This window comes from Plectrocnemia conspersa, unplaced genomic scaffold (genome assembly GCF_051122295.1).
Source record: "Plectrocnemia conspersa isolate PC_06_02 unplaced genomic scaffold, ASM5112229v1 ptg000010l, whole genome shotgun sequence".
Taxonomy (NCBI): Eukaryota; Metazoa; Arthropoda; class Insecta; order Trichoptera; family Polycentropodidae; genus Plectrocnemia; species Plectrocnemia conspersa.
The window spans coordinates 9,659,710-9,682,202 of NW_028277174.1; the positions used below are offsets into that span (position 1 = coordinate 9,659,710).

The 22,493-nt window shown below is 31.5% G+C and overlaps 4 protein-coding genes across 4 annotated transcripts; 2 read left to right on the forward strand and 2 right to left on the reverse strand.

The window, feature by feature from the left end:
* The first annotated feature begins 798 nt into the window (after positions 1 to 798).
* Positions 799 to 2,441, forward strand: LOC148230584 (centromere protein X-like). Its single transcript, XM_088195530.1, has 3 exons — positions 799 to 957; positions 1,038 to 1,232; positions 1,297 to 2,441. Exons 1-3 carry the CDS (start codon positions 814 to 816, stop codon positions 1,312 to 1,314), a joined length of 357 nt encoding a protein of 118 aa, XP_088051656.1. The 5' UTR covers positions 799 to 813; the 3' UTR covers positions 1,315 to 2,441.
* On the reverse strand, positions 1,351 to 10,362 carry Phax (phosphorylated adaptor for RNA export). Its single transcript, XM_088195529.1, has 6 exons — positions 10,244 to 10,362; positions 8,002 to 8,286; positions 7,574 to 7,925; positions 7,415 to 7,506; positions 7,153 to 7,336; positions 1,351 to 3,928 (listed from the first exon to the last, which is right to left on the reverse strand). Exons 1-6 carry the CDS (start codon positions 10,292 to 10,294, stop codon positions 3,591 to 3,593), a joined length of 1,302 nt encoding a protein of 433 aa, XP_088051655.1. The 5' UTR covers positions 10,295 to 10,362; the 3' UTR covers positions 1,351 to 3,590.
* Positions 10,363 to 13,003: 2,641 nt separating this feature from the next.
* mRpL41 (mitochondrial ribosomal protein L41) lies at positions 13,004 to 13,585 on the forward strand. Its single transcript, XM_088194676.1, has one exon. It carries the CDS (start codon positions 13,043 to 13,045, stop codon positions 13,520 to 13,522), a length of 480 nt encoding a protein of 159 aa, XP_088050802.1. The 5' UTR covers positions 13,004 to 13,042; the 3' UTR covers positions 13,523 to 13,585.
* A 4,528-nt stretch (positions 13,586 to 18,113) lies between these two features.
* On the reverse strand, positions 18,114 to 19,791 carry LOC148230587 (nucleolar protein 16). The gene is made up of 3 exons (XM_088194674.1): positions 19,562 to 19,791; positions 19,237 to 19,494; positions 18,114 to 18,409 (listed from the first exon to the last, which is right to left on the reverse strand). Exons 1-3 carry the CDS (start codon positions 19,660 to 19,662, stop codon positions 18,157 to 18,159), a joined length of 612 nt encoding a protein of 203 aa, XP_088050800.1. The 5' UTR covers positions 19,663 to 19,791; the 3' UTR covers positions 18,114 to 18,156.
* Positions 19,792 to 22,493: the final 2,702 nt, after the last annotated feature.

Below are 22,493 nucleotides of genomic sequence, written 5' to 3' on the forward strand. Positions count from 1 at the left end.
AATTGATGCGTTGTAAAAATATACGTAATAATAAGATACGTGTGTTGAAACTATGTATAAATAAAATATATATAAATGTATGTCAAGGACTTGATAAGAGCATCTTTAAAAATGGTTTTACTGAAAGAATACAGTCATGATTGAATTTGTCATAAAATAATTTCAATATATTATAATATCTACGTTAGTATTAAGAGATAAATGTTTGATGGAATTGAATGTCATGAAACTAAAATTAAGTATATTGATAATATCAAAATTGTGTTCTTTGTAAGACCATTCATTTCTCTTTTTGAAATTAAAATAGACCTGTTTTATTTGTTGAAAGTAAAAAGCCATTCTGATTTAATTTATGAATGATTTCATCATTACTATTAAATAAAAATATGATGTGAGGGTTCTCTATTATATTTAAATTAATATTAAAATACATGTTGACGTCATCATTTCCCTGAGTGGTTTTGCTGTAAGGATATAGTTGTGATTGTTTTGAAGAGGATTATCTGTATTAATATAAGCGATAAATGTCGAAATTTGTGTCAAATAGTAAATAAGTGCTTTTTCAACCCCCTTCTGTTTTAGTTAAGGCATACATATTTTATTTAATTAAAATTTATTTTATAATGGTTTAATATAATTGATTACCTCGTTGTCAGTATTAATGTTTTGAAAACGAGATTAAATTTTATTTGCAAAAAAATGATTTTTTATTAATTTCTTCTGTTTCCTGCATAAACGACAATGAAATTGTTGTAATAAATCACACGGAGATGTTATTGAATTATAGTATTGCAATTTATTTTTAATGTCATCATGGCCGAAAATGATATTTTTAGGGCCAAGTGTTTGTGTTTGACAGTTAAGATGGAAGCCGGCGAAGCTTCGGATAATTCGAAAAAAACTGCGCCAGGCAGCGAAGACTGCATAGATTCGACTGTCAAATCGAAATTAAGATTGGTTTGGATCTTTTACATTAGGTTTTGCGTACAAAATGAGTCGCCATTTTGATTCAATGTACGATATGAATTTCCTCATAGGAAACCACTCGTGAAATATTGAAAACGGCCTTCAAAGACCCCAAGACTAAGATACACGACGATTCTCTGGTGATAGTTAACGAGGTGAGCAGACTCCTAGTCTTGGAAGCGGCGTTGAGAGCCACGAGACAGGCTGTACGAGATCATCGATCTGTCGTCGAATTAGAGCAAGTCGAAAAGATACTACCACAACTGGTATGACCGTAAAATCGATATTTTATTTAATATTTCATATATTTATATTTATTAAATATTTCAGATGCTCGATTTTCCATAATAATACCTAATTAATATTAAATAAATAAAATAATAGTTGAATATTCAAGTTTATTCAATAATCATAAGAATATGAGTAACACAGCGTTAAAAGAAACGTTAGAAAAGGAACACAAGAATAGAGTGAAAAAAATGAATACAACGTAAGTAGCGCGTACATTATAATAAAAAATAAAAAAAACAATTATTATTATTTTTCAAGACACTAGAGTAATGTTTCATATTATATATAAAAAGAATCACTACGTTAGTAGATCAAATAATTTAATGAGAGTATGAATCATTATAATCAAACGATTAACAATAAAAATATTACAATCAGGCACTGTTTGAAGCAGAAAATTATAATTTCCACCGTTCGTATAAATTAGTGAGGCACTAAATTTCATTTTGTAATAATATTCGAGCCTCACTCTTGTATAGATTTATATAATATTATTATCTAGCTCGTTCTACATAAACTTTAAATTAGGAGCATTATAAAAAACTTATAATTAAATATATCATCAGCATATTGCAGAATTATATAACGTTAAAATGCTTAGTTTGATTACTACCGTTATTTAATTTTTGCCATATGCCTTTGATACTTGTGTAAATATAATTAACTGCGTTTATATACACTGGTGGCTAACTAATTAACATAAAGTAAATTTTATATTATTAATGGCATGAATCATCCGTTAGTAAAAAATAATGATTAATTACTCTTTTTCATCAACGTTATTATCGATTTTTAGGACAAAAACTTTTTTAAAATAATCTGTTAAAGGTTTTTAAAGTCAAATTTAGAATGCAATTTTTCAACGATATTCGTAATTGTAAAAGCTGCAGATTGCTTACCAACAAAATAAGAAATACATTTGTTTTCAAAAAAAGTTGGGAGTGACTGACCTACTTAAAACAAACAATACTTTAGAAGACCTTTAAAATAAGTTAGGGTTTGACGAATGTGCATAGGAAGGCTAACATATGGTGATAGAATGTAAGTTTTACAAAAGTGCTCAAAATGTGTTTATTACCTAAAATAAATGGAATGAGTTATGATACCATATTCTAAATGAAATTTGTTATTTAAGTGAATATTTCAATGAACCAAAACACTGCGCACAGCAAAAATGAGGTTCCAGTACAATGCAATGATATTATGCAAGGTGGACTTGATTGGGAATGAACATTAGTGAAATTACTATTATTAGGAATAAATCAGCATTGAGTTTAAATAATCTTTTCAAAAACGATTAAAGAAGAATGGGTGAAGATTCTTGCAGTTAAATTCTTAAATTTTTTTCTACAGATGGTTCACGCGCATAAGAATCATTAATTTAGTTTTACACTGTGTAGTAAAATGATATAGTTTTATTTGTCATATCATATAAAAACAATAAATTTTGAATAATGAAAGTCGAAAATATGAGAATTTTAAAGTTGGCCACCACAATATAAACGCACACATATATACAAATATGTACATTATATCGATACAAATGTGCAATGCAACTTTGCTAGACTTTCATACATTTTTACTGTCGCTCGATGCCAAAAATCACAAAATAAATATACTTTACATCGGTGATTAAAATTAACAGCTTTGTGTTGGATAAATAATTTTAAGCCGCGTTCACATTATATAGCTTGTTACTGAACTTTTTGCATCAAGTTATATTGTGTGGGCCGATCTTAATTTTGTGTATTTAAATTTATCAATTTCATTCACTGACGTAATGTTAATAAATTAATTGTAACATTGAATATTGCTATATAAATTGACAATTTTAATTGTACATAAAGCACTATCTGCAAATTGATAGCTTCACATGAGTGAGTCTCTAAAGATTTCACTCTTTAATAATATGACGATAAGTTTTTATAAATAAAATAGTAAATTTGCAGATAAGAGAACTTTACGTAAGGCATTAATTCCACGCTGATAAAAGTAGAAAAACTCGCAACATGTACAGGTATGGTTGATTTGGGAAATATTTTCTAATACAATATTATCAGCACCTTTTAAAAAGCACTATTCCTGTAACGTTAAACCGTTAGTTAAAAAAAATTGCTTATTTTTCTACTTGTTGAGCGTATTCGAGTTAAAATTCTGATCACAAGTATTGTCAACTATCATATATTGGCACGGTTAAAAACACAAGTTAAAAATCGGCAATTTATTGTTGTAAAAAAATATATATATTTATATATATAACATCTCTCCCGCACACTATAAAAACTTTGGCGATTTCATAAAAAAAGAAACAGTCGCAAAACGAATGTTAAATCTCAAAATAGATCCATGTCGTCGCCGCAGCCGATGTCAAGATAGTCATCGTCGTACGTTGTGTGAGAGTTAGCTCTGGGGTCTGTGGTGAGGCTCCTCGCTATGCTCATCTTTGACAGCACGGCCGCTTCCCTCGTCACCAGGAAGTTGTCGCCGTTGGAGTAAGATATGTTGTGATGAGGCGAAGGCAGCAGCTGGTTGGTGTCGACATCGCTGCTGCCGTCTCTCCCGTCGGTGGCCGGCGAAGGGGGCGGGTTGCTCACATGGTTTTGATCTTCGGCTGTGGTCTGCGCCGCCACCCATTTCTCTGCACGTGTTCGTATCGCTGGTAATACACTATCTAAAATTAATAAAAAGATTATAAATAAAAGCCTAATTAAATTTTTTCACATCTATTAAGACATTATAGTAATTATAAGTATAAGGATTTTTATCAATGAGTTCAGTGAATATTCAGTATTAAGCATATCATCAACTCGGAAGAAAAATCATTACACAATTAACTCTTAAACTGTGGGAAGGACGTTTGGTTCTCCACTAAAGAGCTGCGGAACAGATTATATGCTTTTCAACCTTTTTGTCACTTTGCTAATAACATTTTTCAGCATAAATCTACACCTTTTTTCCTATGGCCTTGCAAGTTTTTAGGACGTGAACGTAAGTTTATGGTCTATAATGCTATATAACCAGAACGATTCCATGTTGTGATGATTTAATGGCTCATAACAACTGGTGGACAATAATATATCCCAAAAAAATTTTTTTTTAATTTTTTCTATTACATATGTAGATAAAATTCGAGTTTCCTATGTTGGCAGCACTAAGCAGACAGCTGTCAATAATCACACTAGTAAAATGTTACACATTTAATCGCCTAACCACTGCTTAATACATTAAAAATTTTAATTTGTTCTACAAATACAACAATTCTGTACAAACCGTATCAGAATTTACGGGAAGATTATGGCCAATTTCATCGTTCTATTGAGCGAATAATTCGTAACATAGTGAAAAAATTTGAAGAGACTGGAAGCGTTTGATATAGAGTAAAGCCTGTGCATCATCAAGGCCCATATTCAGCCGAGAATATTGCTTCTGTAGGTGAAAGGTGTAGTCAAAGACCAGGAATTGTCGATTTGTTGGCGTTAGCTTTTCATGATTTCCTTTAGCGCATTTTGCATCTGTACTTGCACCTACACTCGTATAAAATTTAGATAACAAGAACTGAAGCCCAGAGATCATAGACAGCGAAGAATTTACGCAGATTGATGCTGATTTTTCAAAGAAAATATCTCTGAGTAGGTTAATAATCAAAATTGCAGCATATGGGATGCTCAAAAAGTGACTGGTGCGTGCAAATTGTGGTCAGGCGGCGTCATTGGGCCTTACTTTTTTGAAAACGATGAAGGTCGGACTGTAACAGTCAATGGTAAGCACGATAGGCGCATGATAACTGATTATTTTTGGCACGAAATTGAAGACGGCGCAACTTGTCACACATCGGGTGCGGTGTTAGATGGTTTGCATGAAAAATTCCCAGGTTGCATTATTTTACGCCAAGATCATGCGATTTAACGCCGTTGGATTTTTTGTGGGGTTACGCTGAGAATCGTGTGTACACTGACAAACCCGAAACGTTGGAGCACCTAAAAACCAAGATCTGACAAGTTTTAACTAAAGTACCGCCCGAAATGTATGAAAAAGTTATCTAAAGGATCGGCTGTTGCAAAAGGCTCAGAGGTGGTGGCTATTTAATTGATATTATTTTTCATAATTAATGAAATACATCAAATGTTCGATTAATAAAAAAAATCCTAAAGCCTTAACCACTTAACATGCGGGTGTTTTTTTGCAGTGTTCCAAAAAAATCATATTTATTTATTGGAAATTATAATGGTAAATACTTATATATAAATAGGAAAAATATTTTTTTTTTTTAAATTTATGTTATAAAATTACATAACGGGAATTTTTTGCATTGTTCCAAAAAAATTGTGAATATTATTTTTACCGTTTCTTAAAAATCGCAAACAATAATTAAATAATGGAATGAACCCAATAATAAACAATGGACGTAAGGAAATATAGATATCTTTATTTTTAAAACCCATTCCATACGAAAACATATTGCGTTTTATAAATTCTAAGAAATATGGGGCAAAATAGTAATAAAAGTGTGTCAAATTATTGGAAAGATAAAGCAACCCCAATTAGTCAAGGATGCTTACTTGAATATGTTTTGCTGGCTTTGCTAACTAACTATTTATTCGGGTTTTTTAATTGTCTCTATCCCATCTAATACAATTGAGGAATACTTCAAGCGACAACACACCACCATGTATTTTTCTGATTTATGACTTCCACAGCTTATAAAAAAAGTGATCTTTTTTTTTACTTGAAAGGAAATGCCGATCGAGTCCCGCATATGCTCGAAGCCGAGTATAATGACAAATACAATCACGTTTATTTGTGGGACCGCGTTTAACTCCGATTTTCATATTCCCGCACAGGCTCGACACCACGTGTAATGGACATTTCTAAAATCACACACCCGTGCAGGACCGCGTGTAAAGTGGTTAAATTTGTATTTTAAAAAAAAAAAACAAATTAAAAACATAAATGGGAGCAGAAAATGCTTTAGTTTTAGCGGACAGGTACTACCGAACCTGTCGTTAAACATCAGAAGCCGTAGAAGATAGTCACTACCTGTCCCGTGGATTACCAGCAGCGGACAAAGCGGGTAGATATTACACTACCCGTCGGTAGTGTTTATTGAATTTTAATCTACAGTTCAATTGTTCACTTATCAATATAAAGTACTAATAATGTCCTGTTTATGATCGCTCATGAAGGAGTGCGATACATAAAAGCCATCAACAAAGTCTGCAAATAGTTATCTTTATTAGAAATTGTGTGTGGTTTTAATTATCACGATTTATTTTACCCCAAAATGAAATTTTTACCCAGGACATCTCGTTCTTCACGAAAACGAAAATTTTTACACACAATTTTTTCCAACTTTTACAAGAAGAGGAAGTACCTAATGTTATGGAAAAACTTGATGGGGATTTTAGTGAAAGTGATAGTGAAAATATGTCATCAGAAAGTAAAGATAGTGAAGTTAAAATTGTGAATTTGTCTGGTGAACCATTAGGCGAAAAAAATCAGGATGTAAATGAAGATTGGTCTACTGAAGAAGTATGAAGACTATATATTTTGAAAAAGAACAAATGCTTGTGTTTTTACCGACGCCATGCTACCCGATATATTTTTTTGAATTAATCTAAATAAAAATTGTTGGAAAATTACTATTTTTTGGTAAGTTTTACTTATATATGGCGGCAGTGAATGTGTTAATGAACCTATAACGGTATACGTTTTTTTCATGGTAAAAGTAGTAGATATAATCTTACTCAAGTTCCGTGCGTAAATGTTATGGTGAATGTGTAATTTTCAGTAAAGTTATATTCTCACTAGTATAAATATAATATCTATTTCTATATTAAGACTAGATCTTATTCCCTTTTAGGTATATTTTATTATATAAACTTAAAAATGACATACCTGCAAGGCTTTGCTTCAACTCTTCCACTTTCTTATTTCTATATTTGAACCTAGATTTCAACTTTTCCTTATTTTGTAACTTATCTTCGATAAATATTTTATTTACAGTATCCTGGGTTACGTGTTTGTCTCTCTTTAGTAAAAATATAAATACACCACCCGGAGTTCTGCGCCTTGTATTGTTCTGAAAAGTATTATCAAAAATTATACATAATTTTTAGTTTCAACACTATCATTTAGTCAACGGAGCTGAAATATTTACCCTCACTATCATTCCACCGTCTTCTTCTATCCTTTTTGTTTCTTTGAACAGCTCGATTGCTTTCTCTTTCCCGGCAAATTCCACAATTCTCACTAAAAGTAAAAATATATTAGAATGAACAAATTTAATTTATTATAATATTAATATGTTCATATGTACATATGAGATTGTCTTTCTCCTCGCAAAGCTTTGCCGCTATATCGGCGGCTATGTCAGTGACGGAGCTTTCAACATTAACGATCAAATCCGGAATAAGTCTAGCGTCGCCTCTTTCGTTGTCGCTGTCGTAACTCGGACGTCTCTCCAGGCGTAACCTAGCGTTCCGCCTATCTCTATAACGCCTTTTATTGTTGAAGCGGTTCTCCGTAGACGACCTTCGATCGTCGTTAGTGTCCATGTCTCTTAACGGCATTGTGTTGTCTTCGTGCAGACGATGATGATGATACGCCTCGATTCCCAGATAATTTTTTGTGACATCGCAAACTAAGAGATCTTCAGCTAATGTGTCCTCCTAAATAAAAAAAAATGTTTTGCTCAGATTGCGCTCGATTAATATCATCGTTTCGATTCACCATTCGTCAATTCACCTGTACAGTTTTACACCAGATGTTGTATTTACTCGGCTTCGTCGTCGATTCCATCGACTCCGACTTCCTCAATCTTTTTATTTTGACCTTCCTCTTTTTCGGTGCTGGTTTTCCGCAATTATCACTATCCGAATCTAAATCGCTCGATGGTTCATGTTCGCTCTCGTCTGTATGATCGTCTTGTATGTTCATGCTCATGAGAGACACCGGATTCAAGTAGGGTTTGTAATTCTCAGGCCGCTCGAGAGGTGTATAGTCCAAATCAGCGACATCGGAGTCAGTGAGCTATAAATTACAACAAAACGTGCATCTTAGGGATTTAGTTTAATCATTTTTTTTACTGTTAAAGTTATATCATACTTAAAAATATGAAACAGTTTTTTTAGGTTGATGCATTATTGATTTTTTATATTATGTTCATCATGAGTAATATAGCACAATATGACGAATTATTTGAGCCATGTTATTTTAGACAATTCTAAAAGTATGAAAATGAGGTCAAGCGTTGATCTAATGACCCGAGTTAAAACTAAAAAGAAAATATTCTAACCGTCGATCGAACAATCTACAAACTAAGTATAGTACCTAGCTATAATAAAACAATTATTACCAATAAAAATTGTAGTGAAACGGAGATTTTTACATTTTTTATTAGTCACGTAGTGATAACATTTAACCTGGTTTATACTTGATATTGAGCCATTAAAATTGAATTTAATATTTTATAATACATTAAAAAGTACAAAAGGATTAATCGTTTTACAGAAAGGAAATATATTCAATTGCTATTATTCTAAAAATAACTTGATCATTGTATTACATAAATTATTATTTATCATACTAATAATTTAATAATTGTGATTAAATATAATCAACTAAATATAAATAACACACTACATATATTTTAAATATAAAATAAAATAAAATGGTTCAATAATCAGTTAGTAAGAAATAAATAAAATAAAAATTGATCATTAAATTTTATAGTATCAACATTAAATATCATTAATATAGTAATTAAAGTAATAATATAACACTGCTGATGGATAAAAGTATAGTGTGGTGCTATCTAATGTAAATCAATCTTCGATTTAAAAAACAAAGAATATTGTCTAATTACTAAAACATTAGAAGACTTTTGTATTGCAAGAAAATAAGTGCAAAGTAAGTTAATAAATATGAATTTATAATGGTAACGATATATTTTTAAAAGCAGTCATTATATTTTATTTCTATCAAATATATCTGGCAGTTTAACGAGCATATAACTTTTATGTGTAGGGAACAGTTACATTCAGAGATTAAGCAAGTAGTAATTGCTGCCGATATCTGATATATCGGCTTTTGCTACTTTTGCTACAAGAATTGCAACATCTGACGCCGTCACTGAAGAAAGAATTTGATACATTTTGAACGAGTTAAATGTTTTATTCTGAATATATTTTATTATTATTATGTAATACATCAATATTTAGATAATATGGAAATACATAAAATTAAATCACTATATATAGAATGTGTTCGAATTACAAATGACGCCTAATGTGTTAATAAAACGAACAAACTTAGCTAAGAATTGTATTGGCTTTGTACGCGAGAAGATTAGCCAATGAAAAATCTTGCTTTAATACAATTGTAAGAATTATGGATCAGACATCATTATCAATTAAATTTGCATATCAATGAGTCGACAAAGTCTTCTATATTAGTCTGCAGTACAGACTAATATAGAAGTTAATAATGAGTAGATTCTTAGTATTAATTAAGTTTATATATAAGCCAGCTATAAGGGCGAAAGGTCATTATACAGGATTTTAATAGTATTTTTAAAATATCAATCTTCACTATTTATTTTATTATTTTTTACTAACAGGTGATACGAGCATATATTATTTTTAGAAGGGCGAGTTAATGCTATATATAAAAAATAGTGTCGATGACACCAGGCACTACCTCTCCCCCGTGTAGCATCGCAAAATCACACATTTGATTAATATTATTAAAATATAAAATTACTAGAGAAAATGGCGTAAATTAAAAAAAAGGTGATTCTGATTAAACGTCGAGTAAGCAGGAACAAAGAAATTTATTTATTGGACAGATACCTCTTGTAATTGGATAGAATATTCTAAAGAATGGTTAAAAACCTTGCTGATGATGAATCGGAAGGCCGACCGAAGGGCAAAACGCCCGAATTGTGGTTTTTCGTCGATTATTTCAAGAAAATATGGTGGAAACAGACCTGGCCGTCCTCCAGCTCAGCGCGCTGAGGCTCCTCATCCATGAGCGACATCTCTAGAGAGCTGAGAAACGTCAGCCGTTTCGTCCTCGGCCCTTCAGCTCGCCGTCACCTGCCACTCTGACCAGCGCCGCTGTTGCCGAGTCGAGTAAGACGCTAACTTAGCGCATAACAGCTAAGGTAGCTATGTAAAACGCTAATTTGAAATACACATATAAAATATTTAATTAGTTCAAAGTAGGGTTGTGCTGGCAGAAAAAAAATAAGTAGAAGTAAACGGCGATGAAAAAATTTAAAAATTAAAAAAAACATAATAAAACAGATTGACACTATTTAGAAACAATGTAAGTTGTTTCGTTTAGTGTCAATACTCTCAATATCATTGTGCTGGACTATATGATAAGTTGGGTGGTCAGAGTTTGAATAGAATACGCTGATGGCAGTTTCAATGGTACAGGGACGTCATTTAGGGGGGAGGGGTATTTGCTATAAAATACAATATTGCACAAATAATTTTATTAAAGCTTTTATTGCGTTTAAATACGTTGAATTTATGCTTTCTGATCCTTATCGAACTAAATGACTTACTATCTATAATATTGTTTTTTTTTTATTTCTTAGCCTCTTTATAAGATAAACACATTTTTACAGATAGATTCCCATGGTTTCTAAAATTTCCCGTTTTTTCCGTGCCATTAAAAATTTTCAAATTTGCCTATCACTATTTCAAAGTGTGCGATGAGAGATAAAAATAAATAAATACACATTATTCATGCTTCATTGTGCAAGCGTAGGATATTTAGTAACTATCTATATGTATGCTAGTATATTATTATTAAAATATTTCACATTTCAAATAATTAATAAATTTATTTGGTGGTGAAATTTTTTTTGTGAATGTTTTCGTAATATTATGCGCTTTTTTACTACATACTAAGCTAACGATAAGGGGAGAAGTAGCTTCCCAAGGCCTCACTTTTTATTTAGATATTGTACATTATGTGGATGCAGGGCCGGCCCGAAGGGCAGGCAGTATAGGTGATCGCCTGGGGCGCTAGATCTTGTGGGGCGCCGTGATATCAAATAAAAGCGCAATATTCACTTAAAATTATCAAACAATATTGTTAAAGAATATAATCTGATATTGGTTTTTTGTGGTACACCCTATGTACTGTGTACTTTTTAGATTATTTCACGTGTAAAAAATCGCGACGAAAAAAAAACTACAAATTCTTAAATACCCACAATCGTCAAAAATAATATGGTGTCAAATATAAAATTAGATTACTTTAATTTGAATTATATTATTGAGCTCATGTAATGAGTTAATTAAGTATTAATAAGAGGGGGGGGCAAATTTAATTTTTGCCTGGGGCGCCAAATAACCTAGGGCCGGCCCTGTGTGGACGTGATCATATTGAATGAAGTCCATAAGGATGAATTCAGCAGAATCCTTAATATAAATTATTATTTTATTTGGCACCATCCAGTAAATTTATAATTTCTTAAGTAGTAGCCTAGAAAACTGGAAGGTTTTCAAAAAAACATTTGAGTTTTTTTCTTCTTATATATATTTCACATCTGGATGGTAAAATCGGTCTTGATAAATGGGTATGAAACGTAAACTTGAGCACCAGCGACCCTCATCGGTTGCAGACTTTCGAGCGAATTTGTATAAGGAAAATTTTTGCGAGGAAGGTACTTGGCGTCGTGCGTATAAGAACGAGCTATACGGACTGTATCAATAGTCTGAAGTCGTGAAATATATACAAGATCTCAAGCGGGCCAGCGATTTTGGCGCCTTGACGACTCAAAACTTGACAAGCGACTATTCTTTTATAAGCCGTAAACATAGGAGGAGCACAGGTAGACAACGACGGCGTTAGAATTATTAGTTATATTTCCGAATCAGATACTGACCATGTGGCACAGGATGAAGCGAGATGGAGGATAATCATGGAAGTAGCGCCACGATAAGGATGATTATTGGTATGCAGGGAAAGACGCAGCTATACCGACAGCTCTGCATTTTGAAGCTTAACGATAAGTTTTAAATTAATTAGACACAGATTGAGCCGCTGCAGTAGTAATTTATTGACTATTCAATGAAGTTTTAGCCGCCAAGTTTTGGCCATAAAAAAATGTATATATTATATTATACCATATACCTATTTAGGGGCTGTTAGTGACGGGTGGCAATGAGACACAGATTGAGCCGCTGCAGTAATATTTATTGAACGGTTAACGGTGTTTACATGGTTAGAATGGGGAGGACGCGCGACGGCACGCGTCCGAACCCTTACAAGCCTGCTGGTAGAGAGAAAAAACGGTCACGGGATGCTACTCCAGCGCCGACCAGTTTTGGCCATAACAAATCTAAATTCAGCTCCCATACCTATATATATATATATATATATATATATATATATATATATATATATATATATATATATATATATATATATATATATATATATATATATATATATATATATATATATATATATATATATATATATATATATATATATATATTATATATACTATAACAGGTCCCACAGTTTAATTTAATATTTCGGGAGATGTAAAATTAAAATGAATCTAATAAAGTTAATTTTTAGTTTTTTTACTATAACCTCTGCAAAGTTAACAAGGTGGTAATTGTAATAATTATTTGAGAAACATTTTTATAATTAAAGCTTTGTAAAATAATAATTTCGATTAGAGAGTAAATTATTTGTATATGTAGGTGTATATATTGACAGCTGTATTTTGAGGTTAACCTTTCGAGCATCAGCCGGCATGTCGTCTTCCGGTCTGCTGGGATTATTGGTACGCCGGAGCATATCGACGACTGCGTGTCGCGAAGGAAAGCGCAACTTTCGCAAGTTCATGTTGATAAATAAGCGCGGAACTAAAGCTAACAAGGAAGCGATGAAACATAGCGAGAATCACGATCGACGCGGAGTCAGAGACACGGGCTATTACTTAAACGGTGTCTTTTACCCCGTCGCCGAAATGGTGCCAGAGTTGATCGTTCCAGATTTGAGCAAAACGAACCTAAAGCCCTATGTCTCGTACCGTGTGAGCGACGTTGTCCAGACGGAGTTTACGGCGCAGCATCTCTTCAACGCCGTGTACAGCGAAAAGATCATCAAAGATTTTAAAGACAAAAAGCTCGACGAAAACGGACTGCCTTTAGAATTGTCCGAAGAAGAGAAGTTGACGCCGGAGGAAGCGAAAATTCGATCTTTAAAAACAGGCTCGGAAATATTCGGATGATTTGTATTAAGATTGTCAATTTTGTTATATTATTAAGTGAAATATAGATTTTGGTATACAGATTTTCTCATTTTTTACTTTATTATATATGTACTAACTGTTCCCAAACTAGCCTACTGCCCCCTTTTTATATAAGAAAATGCTCAGTGCTTTTTTTTATCTAATTATACTTCCACCTGTATCTTAAAACATGGTATAGGTCAATTCATATTACTAATATTATACATTATTTTTATACTTAACGTAACTTTAAATATTTTCCATTAATCTATGACTATTTGTATATTATTATCAAACATCTATAATTCATAAACATACATTTGGTTTCACCCATTTTCTATTTTACTAAATTCAGTTTGTTTTGTGTCCATGTTGCTTTAATCAATGTAAGTTAATTATTTTTATAGTATTTTAAATTCTTTTTCTATAATTATGTAAATTGTTTTTCTTTCATTATGAGAGTGATGTAAGAATGCAAATATTTTTCAAATTGTTAAACCAACGATAGATGTTAGATTTCATCAGTGGACAATTTTGATTTTAACGATACAAGGGTTCATAAATGTCAATCTTCTTTTGATTAGTAAAAGATTCTGGATTTTGCAAATATTTAATTAATGACACTAATATCTTGAAACTTCGTGCTTAACTCTGAATCAATGTTTTCTAAATGTTTCAAAAAACATTTTAAAGCCCCTTCGACTGTCAATAGTAACTCTACTGAGATACTCTACGATAATCCTTATTGGATGTAGTCTTCAATACCTCTTCAGCAATAATCAAACACTCTTTGTCCCAAATATCACTGAAATTCAAGACACTTTTGACTTTTGAATTTGTAAAAAGCAGTCTAACGTCGCCACTATTACGTTCCATATATAAAGTTTTCACATCTAAAATAATTTTTTGCCATTAAAATACTTGTGACCTCTTATAAAAGCTTTCAAGTATGCATGCATATTTAAAAAATCTGGCACAGACCCACCCTTTCTTATGAAGTTGTATTAAAAATGCAGCTGTTGCAAGGACGTAATATCAAATAATAGTTGGCCAGTCAGTGGTCGTTTTTTTAATATTTTCATTTCAATAAGATTCATAGTATTTCATTAAATGACATGCATTTTTCTGATAATATTCAAGGGTGTCCCTGTTTAGAATCCAGGTCAAAAGCAATAAAGTCGTGCCCGCACAATGGGAACATTCGGTTCATATTAAGACTTTTTTAAACAATATTACGACTTACAATAAGTGAGAATCGAATGAAACACTATGCCGAATTTTGACCAATAGAAGACCGCAAAAAACAATTATCACTTCTCAGAAGTCAAAAAATCCACTTCAAAAACAATAAAATTGTGCCGTCGCAGCGGGAACGCTCCTTACCGAGCGTTCCACTGCAATGACCCCGATTTTAATGCTTTTGCTGTTAATTTTTGACTACTGAGAATTCAGTATAAATACAATTTAACCAACACTCTTATATCGGAAGTTTGTAGTAATATTGGTAAGGATAGCCATAATATTTTTAAAGCATAGTGTAATATCCAAATACAGATTATAGAGCAATATGCAATGGTTGTCTGTACTTCTTCTTCTTCAGGGTATTTTCCCCTGAGAAATGAGCTAGCTTAGTTTGTATTTTGGACTTATTAATTTTTTAAAATTATATTTAGTTACATTCATTAGGTTAGGTTTGGGTTTGACAGCAAATTGAGTTTCATAGATATTTTAAAGCAGCATGTAATTTCACTAGCACCTATCAGTTAAATTATATGTTTGCTAGTAGAAATAGGGTGCAACAATTAACCGGGAATTATTTATGAGATATATGCATTTAAATAAATACTTTGTTCCATAAAACGAATTGTTTGGATTTATGTAAGGTAAATCTTGGGAAAATAGTTCTTTGCAGAGTTATTCATAGTCTTCGCTTTTCTGACCAATGCTCGCTCGCTCGCACATAATCTGTCCAAGAGTAGTTCACAAACAATTCGTTTTAGGGAACAATTATTTTGTATATTGCTAATTTAAATTGTCCTCTTAGATATATATCTACTGGTGTAAATGTATTTGGACTTCACTAGTGAAAATATAACTTCACTAAAAAATACATTCACTGTAACATTTCTACATCATATGTAAATAAATAATGATAAATATGTAAATGTATATATTGTTACATATGGAAAAGTTGACATTGTGTGATTTTACTAGCATCTGCTAGATACATTCTATTTTCACTAGTAAAAATATATATTTATGATTGATAATGTATTCCGATATAATTTTATTTAAACGACATATTTAAAAAATATTTTCGGGATAGATTCGATTGTTTTTTTGTTAGATTTTCTTTTATTTTTTGAAATGTTATTAAATGGCTGCGATTAGATTTGTAACCGTACTGATAAACTTACGTTCCATTAAATACTACGAAGAAATTGGAATCCAGGATATAATGTAGGTATCTGCTTTTGCAGCCAGAACTGCTGATAGTCATTTTTGTATTTTAATATAAATCCTTCATTTGTAGATATTTCTATCAGTTCTTTGGTTTTAAGAATATCTTCAAATCGATTGAAGTCAGAAGTAAGGACCTCCAAGTGCTAACAATAGGTAAGCAAGCTTTCATTATGTGTTTTTCTATTGATAAATTAGGAAAATGTCTGAATTTTCCTTGTCCGAAGTTCAGTTTTGTATAAAATAAGTTTTGCCATAAATGCAGAAATAGTGTTTGTTTTGATTATATTTAATTCATCATCTTTGAGTTGTAAATTTGCTGTATTTAATTTCTTATACAAGTCAGTCAAGCAAGCAATCATTCTGTAAATCAATCAAATTGGCTCGTAATACATCATCTTTGTTTTTTAAGAACTTTAGCACGCACTCAAATAATTTATAAAACCGATCCAAATACAAAGTTGTCTAAATAATCTTTCATTTAATTGCTCTTAATATTGTTCATTGCTTAAATTACATAATGTAATGACCTATATAGTCGTTCACTCAGATTTTAGGCAACTAAATGTCAACAGTAACTGACACAGTGTACAGCTATTACATTCAGCATTGCTTCTTTAAAATATGCCAGAAATTACCCTATCTCTGAAGCACCCATCAGTAGCAACTGACAAGATATTACTCATATATATTTTTATTTTATTCAATAAACTCTTAATTCATAAAATATCGATTCTTTTTTATTATCAGTTATCAATTTTTTAGCAAATAATAACTCTTGGCAATATTTTATAAATCGCACATATGCTAAAAGTAAGGCTTCATTTCCTTGCAAAGCTGACTCAGAAAACTAAGATGCCTTTAAATACTCACACAATGAGTCTTCAATATCTGAGAACCATTTCATAAGTATATATTTCTGGCAATGCATGCCGGACTTCCTGACTCGCTCGCTTTCCAATATCTACAGATTAAAATCTGTTAGTGGATTTGACTATCTGTTATAATTTGCATTTTTGGATTTTATTTGGGGAGAAAACAAATCACTAGGACTTTAATTGTATGTTACACGAAAGATAAAATGATGAAACAATTACAAAAGGTTTTTTACAAATTTCTTATCTTCTCTTTTTTATTTATGCTACTGGAGCGTTCCATTGCCTGCAATTGCGCTCAAATTTGCTACCGAGTGTCTTTATCAACCATGTGATATGAATAATAAGATTTTTTTATTACATTAAAACTGGCCTTGCTTATGACATTGTAATTAGTTCTGTAAATGATTTACTAGACAGTGTATTATTTCACTTTGAAGCATTAAAATGGGGTAAACACAATCAACAACTACTAAGTAGTGAAACACCAGACTGAAATCTAAATCAGTAACTATTTTAGTCTAAATCAGTGATTATTTTATTAATTATAAACTATTATTTCAACTTATAAGCAATATATGTATGTAACTATACACAAATTAAGTAGATTTTATATTTTATTATTCATCTGAGAGATTGGGAAAATCTAAGAAAACTTAATCTGCGATGATCGATAGAAATCATAATTACGCAATAGTCACTAATTCTGATCTTCCAGACATGATAGGAATTGAAAACCAAATTTGTGGGATTCAAACCTCAGGGTTTTCAGGTAATAGTTAGCACAGCTTGATAACAATGCAATATATGGTGTTGTTATTGAGCGATTTTATGGACAGAAATGCGCGTTAACAAATCAGTGGTGTATTGGGGGTGAAACCTTGTTCCATAAATCTTTCCACAATTTGTTAAAATGTTTTTGACTAAATTGAATAGTAACCGACAGCACATTTTTAAACAACACACTGCACAACCCAACTATAACGCAACAAACGAAATAACCAGGGTAATCTTCTCCTGCTTCACATAAATTGAAATCTCATTGATCACCTTAAATGGAAGTAGCGTTCCGGCACTTATTTTTTTAGAACTATACATTAAATAAATGTGATCAGTACTTATGCAAGTTGTGATTAAATATGTAGAAGGGAAAAATCAATCCTACAAAATATGGACTTATCAGACCGAACTCTGCGAGATGTTATAAAAATATTTCTATGGTATGTTTTATTTGTGAAATAATAAAAATAATGTAATATGATGTCAGGTGTTATTTATTTCATAAAAAAAAATACAGCACTAATCATTATCAACTATTTCTAAGGTTTCCACTTCTTCTTTTATTTCGTCTTCATTGTCATCTTTATCCAATCCTCTAGATTTCATATATTTACCGAACTCTTTTGAGTTCTTCATGAATTTCTTTATCTTGGCCCTTATTTGTTTCCATGTCTCTTGATAGTAATTCTTTCTGTCTCTCGCCATCGCTTGATAGTCATCGCCATATTTGTCTAATAAGTATACGATGGAATCCACTTGAGCTTTAGGTAATCTAAAACAAAATATTATACATTATTTTTTTATTGCTATCAATTATATTATTTCTGACGATGGGAAAAAAGTTAAAAATACAATGCGGTTTTGGGATATTAGCGACTTAGTGTTATTAAGTCAATAAACTAAGGAGCTTGAAAATCTATATAGAAACATGTATTATTTCATAGTAGAATTGGCTTTGTCTATAGATGGTGTATATGAAAAGATTGGCCAATTTATTTTTATTTTATTTTTTAGATTAAATTAAGACCATCGTGGCCTAGCAGGTTACCCCAATGTGCCATTATGGTCGAATTAAAATTGCAATATAAGGTATATCTTGCTGTAATGTCAGTGATATCCACTTAATTAAAGGAATTATAGATCAGCATTAGTTTATGAATATATTTAAACGAATTTGTTACCATATTCTAAGCAAAAATTGTTTAAAAACATTTTTCACAAAGCAAAGAAAACCGGTGGATGTTATGTAGTTGTATCCTGATTGAATATTAATGAAAACACCCGAACAATAATATTAGAAATAAATCAGCATATATTTACAATATTATTTTTGTGTTTTAATTTAAACACAAAAATAATAGGCGTCGATTCTTGCAGCCAAATTTTCAGTGTTAATTAAAATTACTGTCATATCTTTTGTTTTCTTCTCATTTCAAAGTTTGGAAGCAATTTATGTGACTTTTATCCTCAAATAATTAAAAAAATATTTTTATGAGTATATAAAATATATTCGTCCAGGAAGTGGTTTTAAAAGTAAAAAAGGCAAAAATTTAAGTTCTCTGATTAGTTAATCGTATATATATTAAAAGAAATATGAACCTTAAACTACGTTCCCTCGGGGCTCTCGCTTCCGTTTCCAACTCATGTACGACGTGCGTCTTATTTGGCCGCGTCGGCTTCACTTCCAATTCTTGCGTTATAGTAAAGTCTCCGCTTTTAATAGCTATAGCCTTTTGTTTCTGTATTTCTTTATAACTTGGAATTTTTAACACTTCGTTGGGATCGTACGCCAAACCCATGTTTTTGAGGTTCATTCTTGCCGATACCTTATTATTCCACGCGTTTTTAATCGGTATACTGAAAGAAATATAATTGGGTTATATATCCGAGTGATTATTTATATTAGTTCATATTGTTTACATACCAATTGATGCTACCAACATTCTCCAACCGATTTCTCATTCGTTTTCTGTTAATATTGTTGATGAATTGCTTCTTTTTCTTTTGTTTACGTACTTTAGTCATATTTGGGCTGTTTTGTTAAACTTTATCGCGTTAAAACACTAAAGGTTAGTTTGACACAAGAATACACGTGGTAATGTCCGACCTGACAGTTTTAGTTTTAATTGTGGCCTGAACAGCTTTGGCCATAACAGCAATATTTGTACGTCAAACGGCGACATTGAAATTTTTTAAATGCTTATATTTTTTTAATATTCAATAAATTTATTAACATGTATATCATATATAAACAAAAAAATACAATAACGTTTATTTTAGCTAATATTTATTTTAGGACCTTGATTTATTGTTCATAAATTACAAATATTATTTATTGTATAAAAATATAAATCTCACATAGTTAAAACAATTAGGGCAAAACCGTTTTTATTTAGAAAATTAAATTTATTATTTACTACAAATGATTAAATTAGAAAATTAAAATATGACTTGTACTTTGTACATTTTTAAGGTCTCTGAATAAATTATTAGCACTCTTAAAAATTTAATAAGTTAAGCGTAAACACGTAGAACATTTAGTATTGCACAATAACCATAAACTTTCAATAGCTAGTAATAATCACCCTTAACCCCAGTATAAAAACTCAACTATTTTCAGACGCATACCAGAGACATTACTTGCATTGAATGTCAATCTTGTTAGGACTTCTTTGTAAATAATTGCCATAATAAGCTATCTAGAGTCTGCTTTCGCTCATGGACGTCAAACTTTATGGGTGGATCAAATGTCACTGCCGGTTAATGATCCTATTAATAGTCGCTTCTAGAACTCACTTTCTCCGTTGGATATTTACAGGAGCAGATCGAGGGATTGAATCGACCAGGACGATTTGGATGATTCGGCGGGCTCCCGGGACGTGTTGACCATTTATATAAGGTAATGTGATCAGATTTTGTAAATATCTAAGAAGGATACTAAACAAAAATGGATATCTCAGATTTTTTGTCCGAGGACAAATTGTTCCAAAAAAGGGTGGGAAGGATCAATTACAAAAGGGTAGCGAGTTTTTTGGAAATAGATAGCTAATGGTCGTTCAGGAACAGCCGTTCGAGGGCAAACCCGAATGTATGCGTTATATTTTTTCTCAACGTGACGGATATTTTAATCCTATTTGCTTTATGACTAAGCTTACCAAACGCTTCGGTTTCACATATTGATTCCGGCATTTTGGCCGGTATGGAATTTTGTCTCAGCCGTTGCGGATATAGAATGCGAAACACTGGTGAGAGCTATAGGTCATCTCAGACATTTTTGTTACTTCATCCTAGGCACGGGGTAAACAAACAAAAATTCTAAAGTGAGAATATTTTAAGCTCCCACCAGCATCCCGCATTTCAATAAAGCACATCTGGTCATTTTATCCTGTCCCGTTTTAGAGCATATTTATCGCAAATACTTTGTGACTTAATCTGTTAATAGGTTTCACACGGTAGTGTCCCATTTTAATGAAAAAAATCAATTCTTTCTTAGACGTTTAATACGTTTTATTGTAAGCCCAACGGATCTTATTTATGTTATAATAACATGAGGTTATTTCTTCAATTGTAAATAGAAGATTGGATTAATCTATGAGCCTAACAATAGATTAAATAAACTATTACCAGCTAAAATAGTACTAATTAAAACAATATGTCATTTAAATATAAATTAATCTTGCACTGATAATTTTCAAGTCAATGACGTAAATTATAGGTATGTCGTTGGATAATTATCTTTAGTTAGCTGGTTTTGGTTCGTTATTCTCACATATATTTTACTATATTTTTCAGATGGCATAGAAGCATTTTGGGAATTAAGAGTAATACGAATACAAATTGTATCTCTCCCCTGATTTTTTTGCATCTTTTAAAGAAGCTGTGTTATATATGTGCGGTATATACTTTATTCGATTAATTGTTTAGTTTTGTAAATATTTCATCAATTTTATAATTTAATTAACTTCTGGCTGTACTCTAGTGACTGCGTAGCTAATCCATCTCTGGGAATTAAAATTGCTGGTTGGAACAATTCTGACGAATTCGTACATAATTCAGAATTGTTGTGGTACTATATTAAATTTATATTTGATTGACATACAATATATCTCTGCGTTTTATCTTTGAATGAGGTTATAATGGAAATTTGATTTTTAATTTCATATGGACTGCGTAAAAACAGTCTGTAAGAAATAAATCTTTGTTTACACCAGCTTGGATTAAAAAAGGACGAGCTTTAAAACATAGCATTTGTATTTTATGTGCACTGTATTTTATGTGCAGCTGATCCTTGAAATTTTGTTTCAAATATTATTACGTAGGGCGGTATAATTATTGGTAGAATATTTGTGACGCAATCTTAGTTTTTGAAGGTCGGTTATATATATACTCACTATCTTTCCGATAATCTGATGTACATACGTAAAACTGCTAAATATATTTGTTATTCTAAGCCGAAACTATTGGAACGATGCTTAGGAAATATCTATATTAATAAAAATAATAAATGCTACTCCACAATTAATTACTTGTGTGAATCTAGATTAAAAAAAGTTTTTCTCAAACGCATTATAAAATATATTTTAATGTACATGTAAGATGTTAGATAGAATGTTATTTCAAGTCAATGGGTTAAGATTTTACCTTTCCATAAACGCGAAAAATTCTCCAGCTTTCTTGAATTTGACTATACATACAAGCGACGTCCATAATTTAGCGCAGATACACACGAGCTGTAACTTGTTGCATTAAAGACAAAGTACAACAAACGCAACACTGCTTACACAGTTTAGATATTTGATGTTGTTGTCTTTTATACTTAAGCAAGCATTGAATGAAAAGTTTATGGGAAAATGTAT